The sequence below is a fragment of the Haemorhous mexicanus genome, chromosome Z (assembly GCF_027477595.1).
Source record: "Haemorhous mexicanus isolate bHaeMex1 chromosome Z, bHaeMex1.pri, whole genome shotgun sequence".
NCBI lineage: Eukaryota > Metazoa > Chordata > Aves > Passeriformes > Fringillidae > Haemorhous > Haemorhous mexicanus.
In genome coordinates, this window is record NC_082381.1 from 10,946,664 (window position 1) to 10,964,539 (window position 17,876).

General features: G+C 40.1%; 1 protein-coding gene across 2 annotated transcripts in view; it reads left to right on the top strand.

The window, feature by feature from the left end:
- Positions 1–17,876, top strand: part of SSBP2 (single stranded DNA binding protein 2) — a 137,630-nt gene that overhangs the window by 37,975 nt on the left and 81,779 nt on the right. For both annotated transcript variants that reach the window (XM_059837097.1, XM_059837098.1), the window contains exons 3-4: positions 71–132; positions 1,752–1,836. In XM_059837097.1, the coding sequence (XP_059693080.1) occupies positions 71–132; positions 1,752–1,836 (147 nt within the window). The remainder of the gene's footprint in view (positions 1–70; positions 133–1,751; positions 1,837–17,876) is intronic.

The window sequence follows — 17,876 nt, forward strand, 5'->3', positions numbered from 1 at the left end:
AATTATGTAATGCTTTTTAGTCACGATGATCACAAGAATGTACACCTCTGTTTTTATCATTTTGTTTTAGATAAGATGGGAAAAAAACATCACACTGGGGGAGCCCCCAGGATTCTTGCATTCCTGGTGGTGGTAAGTACCACTTTTCTTCTCCTCTGATTTTCTTAGAATACATTGATGTGCAGTTCCAGCTGCTGGAGGCAAGAAATTCGGGTGAACACTGTAAAAAGAATGAGAGGATCAGGATTAAGAAGCATTCTCTTGTTAAGGAATAAAATAACAGAAAATTAGGTACAGAAAATCAAATGATAGGAAAAGATACTGGATATTGGATACAGAGAAACAGAAATAGTGCATAGCACGTTGATAAGAAAGGAGGTGGCCTGGCTTTCCTTCTTCACCACCTTCCAGCACGTTTTGCAGCTGAGGGGTCATTCTGCATATCATAAATACTTGCATTTGGAAAGAAAACACAGTAAATGCACAGACTCTGTGTAGATGTGAGCTTGCTCAGTCTGCAGTCCATTGCTGTGTGTGTAGAATTCCCCAGGGGAGATGAGTGCTCATAGGCACTGCTGTGTAGCCGTGGTATTTGTCCATTATTTTAGTATATCCAACAAGTTTGTGTTTGAAGAAATGCAGAAGTGCAGAGAATATGCTCAGCTGTCAGGAGTGCAATAATTCACAGGTTTTGAAATGGTGCCATTTGAACCCAAGTGATTTGCACAGCTGCATGAGAAGTGGGGTGTCCTTCTTTGACCATTCTTTCACAGCTCTTGCTGTGTGATGGAAGCCTGGCAAGAGCATGTCCCTTTTGTCTCTAATGTCTGCATTATCCTTAATTTTGATTGTCTGCAGCAGAGTGCTCAAATTGTCCATAAATCCCTATTATGGTGCTGGATTAAGTTATAGAGGATTAAGTCTAAACCAGTAAAAAACTGCTATGAAACTCCAATAAATTTTATTATCAAATATACTGTTAAGTTCTTCTAGCATAGGCACAGTTTAATTCCAGAAACTTTGTGGTAGAACTGATTGGTATGTAACTATAGTTGAAGGAGTTTGTGGGGGAAGACCAATGGGATTTTGTGCCATAATTCCCTTCCTTTTATTCTTTATGACCTAAGAACATGCATTTTTTGTGCTTGCCCAGGCACCAGATCCTCAGGGAGCTTTGGTTTAAGCACAGGACTGGACATTGTCCACAGAAGCTGTGGCTGCCCTGTCCCTGGAAGTGTCCAAGGCCAGGCTGGACAGGGCTCAGAGTAACCTCGGATGGTGGAGACTGGATGGGCTCTAAAATCCTTCCAGTCCAAATTGTTCTATGATTCCAGGAACCTTGACCATGGAAGGCTTCCCAGTTTTCTCTCCACTTTCTCTCTTTTCAATATTGTTATGAATTCATTCTTTCCCATGCTTTGTGGAAGTTGTTTGAACAATTGCTGGAGGGATAAGATTAAATGCACAGTAATACCTGTTGTATTCATATATATTACACCAGATTCTTGGTCTGTAGTGCAGTGGTGTTCAAGGAGTACAGCCCTGCTTGCCTCAGAGATCAGATGGCAGGGCTTGGTTCCTCGCAGATGATTTACAAATCTAAATTCTTCCTTAGAGGGGAGTGTTCCCATTCTTTGGAGAGAAAGTGATGTTTCTGTATAGGAACATCCATGTGGGGTGTGTGTTTGCCATAAAATGCACATGAGCATCACAGTGACACTCTCACTATGCCTGTAACCTCTCCCTTGCAGTGTGTTCTGGGATCTCTACTGTGCAGCTCCAGAAAGACGAGAAACATGTGAACACTCGAGCGAAGCAAAAGCCTTTCATGACTACGTAAGTTTTGTGTGTCTTTACCATGGCTTCATTAATTGCATGTATAAATGTGATAGAGAAGTATTTCTGCACTGCAGTGGCACAAAAACACAGGTGTTGTTCATGTGTAACTCTCAGTTTCCTAGGGATACCTTAGAATTAGGAGCTTCAAATTCTTTAATTGCCAGCACAATATGGGTGACTCCTGAAAGCTGTCTCAGAGATCAAGGTGCTGTCCACGTGTTAATGCAGAATAAAGAGTGTCCTTCTGTCCCTCATGCCATGGACACATGAGGCTGATCACAAAGGCACAGATGGAAGCATGGATGGGACCTGCCCAAATATCTGTCCTCTGTCAGTGCTTAAGAACAGACTGTTCTGTAGGTGGAATTGATCTCGGGCTTCTGTCAGGACCACCCTGGCTGAAACTGGGGTGGTTCATGTGTTTTTGTATCCTGAAATAACCTGGAGATTTTTCACCCTAATAAACAATCAAGCAACACAGAATAAGTTAAATGCAAAATCAGCTCATCAAAAACAACAAAAGGAATAAAGGGAAAAAGTTTCACGACAGTTTTGCTGCCTTTGAGACTTCATTCAAAACACAACAGGGGAATCTTGAGTGAGAATAGTTCTCACAATACAACTGTGAAACCTCTTTCCTTGAGTCTCTTCCAGGTCTGTCTCACAAATAGTGTCTAGTTACTGCCAAAAAATATTTCTGCGGATAAAAGTGACATTAGACTGCCCTATCCCAGTGTCTTATAAACACAGTTTGGGAACAGCAGAAATGATTCAGCAAAGTGACCATTTTCCATTTTCTGTTGTCAAAATCTGGTAATGGCTTGGCTTCCTACAGCATGTGAGCTAATGGTGATCTTGCCTTGTTGTTTATTTGCAGTAACATCAGCACAGTCAGAGATACCCAGCATCTTTCACCAATGTCTCTTTAACACCCTGTAGTGGTGATTAAATTGTGAGGGTCACTGGTTAAGGAGCTTGGACAATGTTGCACAGTCATGTCCAGGCTATGCTGACCACTAAACATAATTAATGAAAGAAATAATTGTCAGAGAGACTAACAAAGTTTAAGGACATTTTGTACCCACAGAGTTGTTAAGGTCAGCCAACTTAGTAAGGTACATTCCTCAAATTAAAAATGAGGTATCTCTTGGAAGCACAACAGTTGTGGTAATTTTGTCCTAATCTGTTGTAAATAAAAAGTTGTTGGAAAAAGAAAAGACTTAGCTATTAGTATTAGGTACTTAGTATTTTGTTTCCTGGTTATTAGAGGAAGGTTTAATTCCCCACTGAAGGAGCAGTTGTTTTACAGGAATAGTGTAAGACCGTGAGGAATGACATTGGAGATTTAAATCTGGGCAGATCCAAAGCACAACAGTTGACTTCAGAGGGGGACATTGTGTTCTCAAAATTAAGTGTATGTAACAAAAGCCAAAAATCCAAAAAATGTAAATATTGTTATGAAACAAAATTGTGAAACAGAACGATCAGCAAGAGGAAATTTTTGGTGGAAAAGTATTTGGAGTCTAAAAGGATTCCACAAACGTTTAAGCTCAGGAGAGTTAAACTGATCAGTAAGTTCACTATTGAGTCTACATTTAGAGGTATACTAGGAATTTGAGTAGGTGAATCAAAGTAGTTAGAAACCTCCTTTAGCATGTTCTATTAGCATTTCTACAGGCCATGGAATATTACATGGCCTTATTGCTCATTTATGATGTGTATTGTCATAATTCAAGAAAAGTGAGAGAATGTGAGTTTGGTGTGTCCTGCAATTCTGTGATTGAATATTTAACTTACTGTATAAAGTCATGCTTGATGAAGAAAAGATAAAGTCATGGTATGATTCTATTTGCACATCAAGACAGGATGAACACTTATTTTAGAAACAGTTTGATTTATTTCAGAAATTAATTTGCCTGGTGTTTCTAAAACCTGCTCTCTCAATATTTTAAGGTGGCAGGAAAAGCTTTGCATTGTTTTTGTCACAGCTGGGATAAATTAATTTAATCCCTCACAAGACTCACAATGCTCCTTGTTATCACTTAGGTTTTGCTTAGGACAATCTTCATCATGGTTTTTGTGTCTGGTATTTTAAGGTAGCACTGTAAGCTCATGTCAAAGAACAAGAAAATGGTATTAGTAGGATATAGCCAAGCATATCTCACAGCAGAGGAAGATGAACATGTAGTGAGTGAAATCCTGATCCACACAGTGTCTTGCCATTGCCTGTGGAGAGGTCAAAATCCCACCATCAGTGGGAACCATCAGAAGCTGCTGCTGGATTCTTCCTCCTGCCGAGGCTGCTGGGGCTGGTAAATCAAAACTCCGCTGCTACATTGCAGGTCAAGTAGCAGAGCATCTGTAGCTGTGCTGTCGTATCTGAAAACTGTTATTGTACGTACAAAACAGCACAGAAGGCTTGTTTATTAATTCATACGAGCAATTCAGAATTTTTTATTAGGCATGTGTTCCACTTGACCTAAGAAAAACCGTTCCTGCTGAAGGGGTGCGTGGTCTGGCTGCTGCAGACATGGCAGCTGTAGCTGAGTGGGCTGTGTTTGGAGAGGAAATAATCTTGTCTTTGCTTTTGTGGAGAGAGAAAGGCTTAGGAATGCTTGATGGAGGAGGAAAGCACTTGCAGATGATTTAATGATTTGGAAATATTGCTGCCTCACTTGACATAGCTGAGAGTCAGGCAGGAACACACAGGTTGACTCATGAAATGAATGCACAGAATGACTGAGTTTCTTCAAGTTTACTTACAAGCTTTACATTGTCTGAAATGCAACTGTAAGATTAATGCTGTTTGATTTCTCTCCCTCCTCAGACAGTGTGTTGTGGTTTGCAGCACTACAGTGCTCATCTTACTAAAAATCCACTAAATAGAAAAGTAAAGCCCAGTTCTGGCTTTATAAAGAAGATTTTCCATGCTTATCCTGAGTTTAAGTATTTGCAGGTCCCCCATATTTAAAATGGATTTTATGTTTATTTTCTGTCAAGATTTGCCACTGGATATGTTTCCTTCTGAGTGAACAAGGTTCTGAACTGATTAGGTACATTTTTATCATTTTTTTTAGGCTTGAAAAGACTCATGTCATGAATGTGCATGTGCTGGATCAGGGAGATAGCTCCTGGCCTGGAAGTTTTAAGATATATCATGTAGAACTGGAAATTGTTTCAGGTGATTCAGGAAAGAAAACTGTTGCTTGCCCACCCAGCCTGTTAATACTGCAGGCATTTCAGTAGGAGTAGCTTCATTTGAAGCAGAAAAATCCCCATGATTTTTTTCTGGGTACCTGTTACTTTACTTTTTCCTGGAGGAGAACTTCTGCACTCTTTGAAGTCTTGTGAGAAATCATGTTCATGGATGGTCTGAGGCAAAATTCAGTCTTCAGTGTAGAATGGTTTGTGTTTCTTCACGATGTCCTGAGGAGATTTCTTCACCTCTCTAGTTAAGAGCTCATTTTTCCACATTTTGAGATCTTCTGCTGAGAGAAGCAAGTTTCAACATGCATCTCTTTCCACTTCTTTCCAAGCTGAAAACTGTGTCCAAAAGGGGAAATAAAGCCAGAATTTTTAACTGTACCCCATGTTCTGATGGCCACAAATGACCATCCTGCTCTTCCTCAGGCCTGGCCATTCATCCCCACATCTGGGTTTGAAAGGGGTGGTATCTGAAAATCCTTCTTTACAAGATGATTTCTGTACAGAGCAGTTCAGATATTTTTACTTTCCAGAAATTTCTGTGCTCCTGTTATCTCACACTCCTGGCAGTGGAAGTTTTTCTGTGTGGTGCTGGTGCAATGATGGGGTACACTGTTTCTCACATGAAGCTGTATTAAAATCTGGATTATTTTCCAGTTAAGGTTTGATCAGTTCTCCCCAGCTCTTTGAAAGATCACTTCTGCTATGGGCAAAGGTGTCTGGTTTGTGTTTGTGTCTCCCTGAAGAATTCCAGGTAATGCACAGGGTAGCAAAACAGAGACACTCCTTGCTCCACAGACTGAAATGAGCTGGGCCCACATCCCCTCTGCCCTGTTGGCACAGTTCAGTGCTGAGCTCTGTGACAGAGGGTTGTAGAGTGTACCAAAGACAATGCTGTCCTTGGTTTTGTCCAGATTATTCCTTTTAAAGGTCATAAGTAGAGAAATAAAATATTCCTAGAAGCAACTGAGCAGAGTGTTTGGACATTTGAGGTGGCTGCTCAATCTCTGTGCACCTCTCTTCAGAAAAGTTGGGTCTCTGCATTTATTTCTATGTTTTATGGGGAGAGAAATGGCTACTTTATTCTCTGCGCCCATCTCCCTTCAGCAGAACTAAGAGGCACTGCACACTCTAAATGCCCCAAGTCCCCTTAATTAATCATTATCAATACTCAGTATTCGAGGAGTTGTGAATACTTTTATGTCTGTTTTGGACTACAGATTACCATGAAATGCCCGTCAGACTGTTCTCCCAAAAGAACTGTTTTGTTTCTGGTTTCATTAAACTGCTGTCCTCCTTCTCTGCCTTTTGTGCATCAGGGATGGAGGAACTTGTTTTCGTTCTTGATTGCCTGACCCATCTCTTGCTACTGTGACCTTCTGCAGGCAGCCTAGCTAGGGCAGCTTTTGCTTCTAGCTTTATAGCTGAAGATTGAATTCTAGGTCTGGTTTCCAGCTGTCAGTTTCTGCGGAGAATGCATGTTAAACTCTTTCTGCTTAAAACAGAAATTAAGGAAAAAAACTCCCCATCATCCTTATCCTCCCACAGAATGGCAAAAAAAAGACAAGTTGTCCTGCTTTGCTCCAGGGCTTTTGTTCCAGAGGCAGTGCTGCAGATCTGAGTTACCTGTTAGTTCCTTACCTGAGTTCCACAAAGTTCTGGAAGGCCCTTTGCATATTTACTGATCAGCACTAAGTCAGTGATTTCACCCTCAGAATATGTTCTTCAGACAATTGATTTGTCTACTCTATAGATAGTCCCTGTGTCCAGGTAGAGAACAGGTAATTTCTTAAAAGTAGAAGTTGTTTATCAAATGGCCGTAGCATTCTTTTTGTAGTTAATAGGGAAGTGAAATGCATTTCCTCTCAAACATTCATTGTTAAAATTGTATTCTTTCTTTTTGTGTAAGTAGTATTCATATTTAATATTGAATGAAGTGGCTTTCTTTGCTGCTCTTTTCATTCTGTGGAGATCATGTCTCACAGTGTTCAGGTATATGTGCAGTAAAATGTGTTCTTAGATATGGAAACCAGGAGAAAGCAAAGAATTTGCTTTTCCTTTGAAATGCCATACCTGAACACATGAAGTAAATCCATATGGTTAAAGATTGCACAACAGTAAACAATTAACAAACCATATTTTTAGCAGAATACTGTTTTTGTAATCTCCCAAGGTGGTGCATCCTTGACTTTCTCATGTGTGCTGTCAAAAATGCAGTGAATGTGAAAACTGGATAAATGTCTAGGATTCTTGTCCTTGGTATAGAACACTGTTTTGTCTGCATGAAGGCCAGTGCTCACTGGGAGGTTTGGGGAGGACAAGGTGGGTCACCACCTGAGGGTGTTCCATAGAATTTACACAGGTGAGCTGGGCTGCCTCAGTCTCCCATCTGTTTAATTGTTCATGAATCGTGTGGAAAGGATTAGTTAAAAGCATGCTCCAGCTCCCAAAGTCTGCAAACAACATTGCCTGGTGTCAGGTGTTTAAGAGTGAATATCAGAATATTGCACTGGATCTCCAAGAGTATGAAACTTATTGTTGGCTCACTAGAAATTTTTCAAAGTTGAGCAATTGGTACTCCCCTTGGATTGCAGAGACTCTTTTTGCAGGAAAATCAGGATTAATTTCCTGTTTCCTGCTAAGAAATTCCCCAGTTGCATTCTTGTTCTTACATTTTCATGAAGAGGGAAGATGTGCTTGTACTGCTCATACCATCCTTCTTCATCATTCCTTCCCATAAATTAGTAGAAAATATAATGGTTGGGTTTGAACTGCTCTGTCACAAATGTTAATTGTAAGCTCTGATACAGAAGTGTGTTGCTTCTTACAGCCAACATAATTTTTCTCTTTATAGAGGTAATTTCCCAGGTAATTTTGTGCATTGCTTCTCTTTTAATGAGAGAACTCAGCCACTTGTTTCAGAGAGCACAAGCAGCATTTCCTCCCCAAAATTCTAATTGCGCTTCTTTGAGTGAATATTTAATTTCTTTGGAATTTAGAAGTAAAATAGTTAATTAGTTTGAGCTCAGTGGAAGCCTCAGACAGGATAAGGAACCACGATTTCCCCAAAGGTAATTTAGCTCCTCTTTCATGGTTCCCAGAGGGAGGCAGTGGACACATTTCTTTCTTTTTCCTCTTCTCTAACAACCATTTTAGCTTAACTTTCATTGAAAACAATGGGAGATAACAGCCATTTTAATGAGGGCAGGCTTTGGGAACATTCTGTGTGAAAAATAGTAATTATTTAGAGTGGAGCACCAAAAACATTTATATACACTCTATGCAGAATTTTGTCCCATTTCATGCCAAATTCATGAAATGGGACAAAATTTGGTTTTCTTTTGCTTGAAGGAGAGCAGGGGGATGTGAAGGCTCAGGAAGTTAAGGGAGAAGTGAGTGGTTGAAGAGATAATGTGGAATTCACATGATGAGGTAGAGGCTGAAAGGCAAAGGGAAGTAGCTGGAATGTTCAGGCTCCTTCACAGCCTTCTAGAGTAGCTTAATTTTTTTCAAAAACAGAGGTAAAATCTGGTTGTAAGTTTTTTTTTGTTTGTTTGGGGTTTTTTTAACATTGATAGACAGACTGTTAGCTTACTAGATACTTTAGCTCCTGAAAGGTGTCTCCATGGATTCATTTCTTTGTGTTCTGAAGTCAAGGGCTTTCTTTATAATTAAAATAAAGCTGAGGTCCTTCTGCTCTAAAGACGTGATGTGTCATTGTCTGGAAGAAGGCTCCACAGGAAATTTCTGACCGAGTTCAGTGGAAGTCCCAGGGCACTGCAATTTCTTTTCCTGTGTGGTTGTCCTGATGAAGAACTTTCAACTTCAGCCATTTCTTCGAGTAATGCTGTTAAATGGATCCTGTGTGAAATGTCTTGCAATTGAATGAACTCTGCTCATTCAAATTTTAATTTTTTCATTTGCTCGAATGGATTATTTATGCTACCATAGTGAAAGCTGCATTGCAGTTTAAATTTTAAACTTTATCATTTGGAGTGAACTTAAAGTCAAGGTTTCAGTGGAGAGAGGATATTTTTTCTTTTACAAATGAAAGCACTTATGCATATACAAACTTCATGGGGTGCATTTAATTATCTAATAATTCAATATACAGAAGTGCAGACCTTCTGGATTTTAGACATTGCCTCAAAAGTTGTAGAAGCTTCACTTATTTTGAATTTATTTCACCTTTAATATTGAGAAGATACAGTCTACTGTAGATTTCAGTAGCATTGAGAAATGTCCTGTTTCTAAACTTTTGTTTTAGTAGTGGTATTTTAAAAACATTTTATTTGTTACTGTTGACATACAGATCATCCTTACTCATGGCAGAGTGCACAGAGTATGTTCTTAGAGCACTCCAGAACATCACTAAAGGAGGTCAAGTTGTAGCTTAGTAACGCTGGGAATGTTAAATGGACTTACTCTGAATGTAGAGCTGGAGATTTCCTGGCATTAATATTTAACAGTGATTGTACATAATGCCTTACATCAACAGAGCACAAACACTTGATCAGTAGGGAGCAAGTGCTGGGTTAAGCCTTTCCAGGGCCCGCTCCCTCTGCTGACTCTTCCTCCCCCTCGTGTTCTTCCCCCTGATGGTTCATCTTCCACAGCAGGGTCCCTCCTGATGTTGATGGTTCAGGGTTTGCACTGAGCAGTCCCACTTCAGCTGGTCATGTCTTGGGCTGAGGACAAGGATGTTTTGTGGCTCTGCACTGATGAAATTTGATTTTTGCCTTTTTTCTTTTCTATGTTCTCTGTATTCCTCACACATTTATTTGTAGCTCTGTAGCTTATTGTATCAGTGACTAGATTTCCCAGTAATTTTCCATGGCCTTTCCCTAAAGAAGAAGAAAATTCCAGAGCTCCAAGCCCCAGGGGTACAGACCCCCTGTGCTATCTTGGTTCTTTCCTGGCTCCCAAGGTGGAGAGCAGCTCTTGGAGACACATTTCATGGAATAAGTGCAGCCAGTGCCAAGGGAGGGCTCCCGAGCAGGGGCTGGACCTGGGGGGATTCCATCCCCACTTGTCCTCCTAATTGGTGCTTTTATCAATGACACTGATTTCCTGACACCTCTAAAATGTCCTCACCCCTGTGGGGGTGGGCTGTTGTAGACATCTTTCCATAACTGCCCCTGAAGGCCTCCAAATAAAGGTCCACTCTTATAATACCTGCTGACTAGAATTGTCCTGAGTTTCATTTCCAGCTTGGGAAAAAGGCAACAGCAGCGCTGCCTCTGTGTGGTGTGTGGCCATGCCTTTGTCTGCACCAGGTTAAGCACAGCTGCACTGATGGGAAGCATTTTCCTTTTCCTGTTTGCCCAGGCTGGAGGCACTTCACCTAAATGCAATCTTCTTAAACCTCATGAAAAGCAAAAGTGAAAGTGAGAGTCTTACGTCTGCACAATATGCCAAACACAGATTTTGTTATCAGCTCGACTGCTCCGTTAATACATCTAAGTGACTCATTTCAGACTTGCTTAGCACATTTCTGGAAAATCCAAGGACTTACAACTTCCATCTGCTCTCTAATATGATGAAAGATGAATCCTGAAGATCACAAATTGCAGGAGACGTGCAGCTCTTAATAAGAACAGCTGAACAACAAATGCCTTATGAGAGGTGGTGAAAAGTGAAGTAATGAGGAGGAAAGGCAGGGAGGCCTCTGGAGGGAACACGGATATCCATGGCTGACTAGAACTGTCACATCCAAGCAGCACACTAAATATGAGATGCACATTACATAACACGAGTCACAGGGAGCAGATAATGGTAGTTTTGAATTTTCTGCAGAATTAAGGCCTGGGTGTTACCGGCACTCGTGTTTACATGGGTCCTTGGGCCTGCACAGGATGTGATGCTTGGGAAGAAACGTGCAGCTCTGCAGACTGGGATACATTTAGAGGAAAGCTTGGAAATCTTGTGTCTTATTTTGAGATCTCTGTATTCTAAACATGATAACCACTGAAAACAGTAAACCTGTAGTGCATACAAATAGATAAAGTACAGCATTTCATCTCCATTTTCTCCCCTCTAGAGAGAAATGGAGGTTGTGGCATAATCAAAGAGAACAAAAAATATTTAACTTGACTTAAGGTGAAAGTCTGCACTGCACTTTGTCCTTGTAGCCTGTTTTATTGTGACCCCTCCTTAACTTCAGTGTACATCTTCAAAGTGCTGTCACAGCAACATCCACAGGCTGGATTTATGCCACTTTGGGAGGGTACCTGTAACAAAATTCAGATGCAGCAGTCTGTAACCCATCAGAGGCTCATTTACCCAAGAAAGTACTTCTGGTGTAATTCCCACCAGAAGAGGTGCATGACCTGTCTGGTTTTCTCTGACACAGGAAGTGGAAGACAAAGTTCTCTATAAGGTAGATAATAAATATTATGTTCTGAGGCATAAAGGATCTGGAAAACATTTTCCAGTTCTGCTTTCAGATCTGATTTCCATATTACAAACCTAAATTTTAGTCTGAAATGTACTGAGATCTTAAGTAGTAGATAATTAAGGGAATAATTTAACCCCTGAGGTGAATTTTAATGTCTTTTGTGTTAAAAGAGTGGCAGAAAAATGCACAGACTGTGCATATGCATACAGTTGAGTGCGACATTCCACTTAATAAATCAGTTTTACACGAGTAGGATTTCAGTGAGATTTGTAAAGGCAGGCAGTGAGTCCCCGTGGAGCATAACCCCATTGGCTTGGTCCCAGCTCTGCACAGATGTTGGGATCTGCCTGGACAGGTCCAACAGCAGGATCAGGAACTCTGGCCCTTGCCTGGCAAACAATTTCACGGTCGAGTAGCATTTTATGTGTGAATACTCTGATTAGAGTCACACATGTTTGCAGTAGCAGGGTCACAGAAAACAGTACAAATGCAGTGGGTCATTCCTGTTTACTGCTCTGTTTTAGACTACTTCTCTGTAACAAAACTATTAATTTATTTCATCTGGATTTTTTCTATGCATTTGAGGCAAAGACACCCTTTCCCAGTTATCTCTATTGTGAAGAAAATCTCAAATTTTCTGTTTACAAGGACAAAATTGTTAAAGGGTGACTGCTGGACAACCCTTAGATATCCCTGCAAAAAGCTTTTTGCTCCATCTTGCAATCTAATTTAGAGTATTTTATTTATTTTCCCTGTATTTTCATAATTTTGTGGTACTCTGTATACACAAGGTGTTTTATGAATCCCACTTCCAATTGCTTTATTTTTATTGCTCCAGCTGCTGTCCCCCCAATGCCGTATGAAGAACATGTGTTGGATTTCCTCTTAACAGGAAAAAGTTAGCTACTTGACATCCTTGCTGACTTATCCTGATAATGTGCAGGATTTCTTCTTCCTGAAACAAGATGGATATTGTTATTTATTGTTGCAGCACTACAGTGTGTTAAGGGTTTTGCTGAAGCTCCTGTTCCCTAAATCATGTTCCTTAAAATTGTACAAGGAACTAAACTTTCTTTATTAAAAAAAAAAAAAAAAACTTTTTTAGCCTGATTATTTAGAAAACATGATCTGAGTGAATGGTAGAAAATAATTAGGTACCAAAAAAAAAAAAAAGCTGACATTGCTTCTATTCAGTTTCCTGAATTCCAAATTAGGACAAGAAAATGGTATTGAAGGCTAAGGTATCCAAGAGGGTGATTGCAGAGGAGGGCTTTGATAGATTTTTCTTGTTCTACCCTGTTACCTGATGCTACTTGACTATTTCACCCCACAGGGGTAGTTCTTGAACACTGATCATTAATAAATGTACTTTTTCCTGTTGCCACTAGAACACACAAACACATGTAACCTTCTGGTTTTGTGCAATATGGGTAATAAGTTTACAAAGGGTAACCTGTAGTTTAAGATTCTTTTTAAAAGCCTATTTTTGGTTGCTTTATGTTTTCCTAAACTTCAGCAGTTGTAGCTGAGTTGTCTTTCCAAGATATCTGTCCATGATATATTGGATGCTGCTGTGGTGCTGCTGTGGCACTCAGGCACCTCTCAAGTTACCTAGTGACAGAACTGAGGGTTTATGGAGGTGGTTTTGTATTGAATTCCTGTGTTCAGCTGTGTTGTGCCTAAATCCCACACAGACACACAAATTTCCTTGTGCAGAACTTTCACATCCTTCCAGAAGAGTCCCTCAGACCCCACCTCAGTCTTTGCAGCGTTTGTCAGAGACAATTTTTTGGTTAGTTAATGCTTCTGGCTTAGAAAGCCCTCTAGAAACTGTGTATTATTCACTTTTGAGCAGCCTGCAACTTAAAAAAATAAGAGAAAAAATTATCACCTTGGTATATTTATTTTCTTCTTTCTTCTCAATGTTCCCACTACCCAAATGCAAAGCAGTGATGATTTGTTAATAGCGTGGACTGGAAATGGCCCAGTTAACATTATTAACATCAAGTATAAGGTTTGAAAGGTGGTAAAACCTCTGAGTTTGTCCTGTGCCTTAAAAACACATTTAATGAGAGCAGGAGCTGAAACAGGTAGTAATTTGTGTTCTGATGATTCTGACATCATGAATTACATCTCAGCTATGCCTGCTTAAATTTTAGCTACTGGTACATGTTAATATAAGTACTCCGTTGGTGGTTCTTTTTTCCTTTTCTTCTTTTATTTTTTTTGACATAAAAATGTGGAGTCTGCAGCAGCTGTTCCTGACATGAGATGAACTCCAGAGGTGCTCCAGCTGCCATAAATCAAGCTGCCTATTTGAGAGGCTGAGTTAGGGTATTTATCTGTAGTAATTATCTCTTCTCTTAACAAAGAGCCTTTTTTTTTTTTTTAATACAGGCCTGATACTGGGTTATCCAAACTCTGTAAACCAGTCGCATAAAAGAGATGATGTATCCTGGTTTTGTCAGGAGCTTCTTGGTTTAGAAAAGTTACAGTAAAACACAGTAATTCCAATTAGATTGTTTGCAGTTTTCAGAATTTCAGGTTGAGGTCAAAGGAAATATTGCAAGAAGTAAACATGCATTTACATTCTAGATTTAATAGTGACTAGTATACACCTTAGAAAATGTGTTCCAGCTTTATTAAACACTGGCTGGAAAATGCTGCAGTTGTTAAGATATTGCCTGGTAGCAGAAACTGAATTATTGTTTGTGGTGGTGTAAGCACTTCTGCTCAACCATTGCCTAAACAGAAGAAAAGTTCTGTAAGTTAGAATTGCCTTTTTTTGGTAGTAATTTCTGTGTTGACTTTCGTTCAGTAAGCAAACCATGGAGCTCTTGGAGCTTCAGAAGTAGAATGTGTCCATTTTTGTCTTGTGGACACTACATTTCCTTGAACATTTTAACTCTTGTGCCGTTGCTTGGTGCTTTATTTCATCCTGGGCCTTCTAAACTTTATTTCATTTTTTTTGGAAGTCATGGTGGTGACATTTAGTTCCTCTAGTTGTCTTCAGGGAAACTTCAGATGCCCCAAAGCACAACATTTTGGTGGAGTTGTTAATCCTAAAGTATGATTTCTGTGGAAATAAAAAGGCTTAGGAAACCCTTACTGGTGCTGATTCAGGAATTACATGACATGAGGGTAGGAGTAGTGCACAAATACTTGGTATTCGAAACTCTTTGTGAATTACTATAATTAATAGAGTTGGTCATGAAACAGAGTGAAGGTCAGTACAAAAGAAAAAACAGTCACAGGACAATGTTTTTAAAGAGCCATTGCTGATTAGTCCTGTTTTCCAGAGACCAACCTATAGTAAATTAAACCTGGAAATCTCCAAACATATTTATTTATAAAGAATTAAAGGTTTTGGAGAAATTGCCAGAAGTGAGCTGTAATTCTGATTTAACTAATGGGCACCAGTTACAGGAGCTGCTTTTGGTCACACCTTCCCCCCACTCCCATGAAGTACCAAAACACATGACTTCCTTTACAGATCAGGAAAAACATTATTTAAACTACTACTTTTTAAAGATTATTATTTTAAAATGTATTGTCTTGATTTATTTAAACTTAGATAATATTCACACAGATGAGGTGACCACTCTAAACACCTTTATCTGTGGTAAATAACCCGAGGCACAGGTTCTTCTTTTAGCTGTGTTTTCCTTGCATTACTCACCATTCCAGACCTGTACTTTATGTCCCTTTGTCTGAGAGCTCAGTCCTGACTTCTCTGAAGTTGTGTTAAGGTAAGTTAGTTGATGTTTTTATTTCATGTCAGCTTTGCTGTGTGCAGGCAGATCCATCCCATCATACAGTTTAGTGATGTAACAAACCACTTGTATCTTTATAAGAACAGTCAAAAAAGTCTCAAGTATTGCTTTCAAGCATGCTGAAATGTCAGACTTCAGACTAGCTATCAGCCTTGACGAAATACACACATTTTCTCCTCCTTTTCTCAACCCACACATTGTGATCCTCCACTGATCAGTGAATTTGCTTTTAAAATATATGTTTCTCCTTTTTTTTTTTCCTTTAAAAACATGAATTCCTGACAAGCCAAGGCCTCTGCTTTAATTTTTAATCCCAGCCTGACAGACATTCTGATTCACTCCCTGTAACTGCACTAGAATCAAATATTATTGCAGATGTTTGATGAACCATAGAATTGGTTCAAGTCTCATTTCCAGTTACTTGGTTTCTAAATGTTCTCTTTGGGGACCCAAGCAGTGCTGTCAATATTCTTTGTTCCAGTTGCTCGGCAGTTTGCAGCTTAATATTGTCAAGGGGTTTTTGTGCTGAAGCAGCTACTGAAGTCAGAACTTGTTATGGAATGGAAGAAATTTAGAAATGCGCCCTATATCCAGTGTCAAACTGTGGAAAAGGCTATTATTTTAATTGCTGCGCTAGGTATTGATCAAAAACACCCAATATTGCCTGTATCTGTGATCTTCTTGGTAGCTTTTTATTTAAGCAGCACCCCCAAAATTAAGAGTTCATTATTATATCCAGAAAGTTAAATCTGCTGCCTAAAGTAGCTGATATTCTTTTCTGTATTTCAGTTATTCCAGTGGGGTTTTCTTTCTCTTTTATTTCTGAAGATATGCAATCAGTGCACGCTGTGTCACTGTAGTACTTTTATTTTTGTAGATGCAAAGTGAAATGCTGAATTGTGTTGAGTAATTCATGTGGTGTGGTACTTTTGTACTAGAACTTTTGTTCTGGTGTTCTGGAAGGAAGCTTTCATTTGCTGATTAGTATAAAACCCCTTTTTTCATATTAAGTTGCACTGTGTCTGTACGTGGTCCTCAAACACTGCTCCCAGCATGAAGTGTCATACATGAAAATTTGTAAATTCATTGCTCTCCAGCAAAATCTGATTTCCTGCAGTATAGCAAAGTTCCTGTTCATTTCAGGAGGACTGCACAAAAAACAAGAACCTAAATTGTCAGGTCCTGATTTGTAAGTCTGCTTCTTCACTGCCACTTTATTGGATATTTGGAAGGTCTGCTGCAAGGTTGTTTAGGATTTGGAGTACTTAAAAAACCTGCAATTTAAACTCTCAGAATAACTGATCAAGACCCAAGATAATATTTTCCACAGGGTAATGTATAGACCCTTTTAAAAAAAATCAGTGTTGTTGCACCTGAAGTTGAATTTCCCAGGTGATTATTGAATAAGTAATTTTGTGAGATAGTTTTAGGGAACCTTTTCTTATTTTTGAAATTCCTTTTTGGTCCCAAATAAAGATAGTATTTATTGGTGGATTTCACTGCAGTGAAGCTGAAATTACGTGTGGAGATATATAAACATAAATATATCTGATGAATGCAGGCATTATAATCCATATGTCTCCCATCAGAACTGTCCCTAATTTCAGTTTTCAGTTGGTGAAATAATGTCAGGCCCACCCATATCTTTCAGCAGCATGGGTGATGAAAGCAATATCATGTTCCAGAATTAATATTGCTGCTCCTCACAGAGACTGAAGGAGGAGGAGGAAGAAGGGGGTATTTAAGCCTTCAACTGTGTGGTGGGTAGGAACAGGAACTGCTTGAATGTTGACCTGCTGGAATGTGAAGCTGAAGATGGAAAATTCACTGTTTTTGTTGAGAACTTGTGGTAGTGAGTGTGGGATCAAAACCACTTCTAGATCAAGGGGGCTCAGATGTGCAGGAATCGCTCAGGAGCCTCCAGCTCTGCACGTTTTTACCACTGAGAAACTGGGATTCCCCAGATCAAAGGGGAGATTTTCTGGAGATAATTGATATTTTAAGGTAATTAACGTTGTGGTTTTCAGCTTGCACATCCATCATTTGCTTTCCCCCCCTGCACTGTCTGACAGCAAGACGTGAAATCCCCAGCCAGCCCAGCTCTGCAGGAGCAAACACTGCAGGTCCTCACCCTGTTTGCTCTGACTCCTGGGTTTGTCCTCCTCTAACCACATATTTGAACAGAGCTCCTGGGTAAACTGTGCTGTCCTCTCTCTTTTTCCCCCCTTCCAACTGCTGTCCCTGGCAGGCTCCCAGCATCCGCTTCCTCCCGCGGGCTGCGGCAGCGCCGGATCCCTGCGGAAATCCTGCGGCCAGCCCCGCTTCCTCTGGACACAGATCCAGCTCCTCTCTCTCTCTCTCTCTCCCCAGCTCTGCCATCCCTGCACCCAGCAGCTTCCCATCTCCACATCCCCCAACAGCTCCCTTGGTTCTCTCTCCTCTGGTTCTGGATCGCTGCTGAGCTCCTGGCCGTCGCCCTCCCCATCCTTCCCTCTGTGTGATTTCACTGATGTCTTACAAATAATAAAATCACAGCACAGCAACACTCAGTGTGACCTTTCCCCCTCTTTGGGTCTGCCTTCTCCCCTCTCCCTGCTCAATTTTGTTCTGTCACAGGTTCAGGAAGGGGTTGTAGCTCTCCTGCTGCTTGTTGCAGTTGTTTA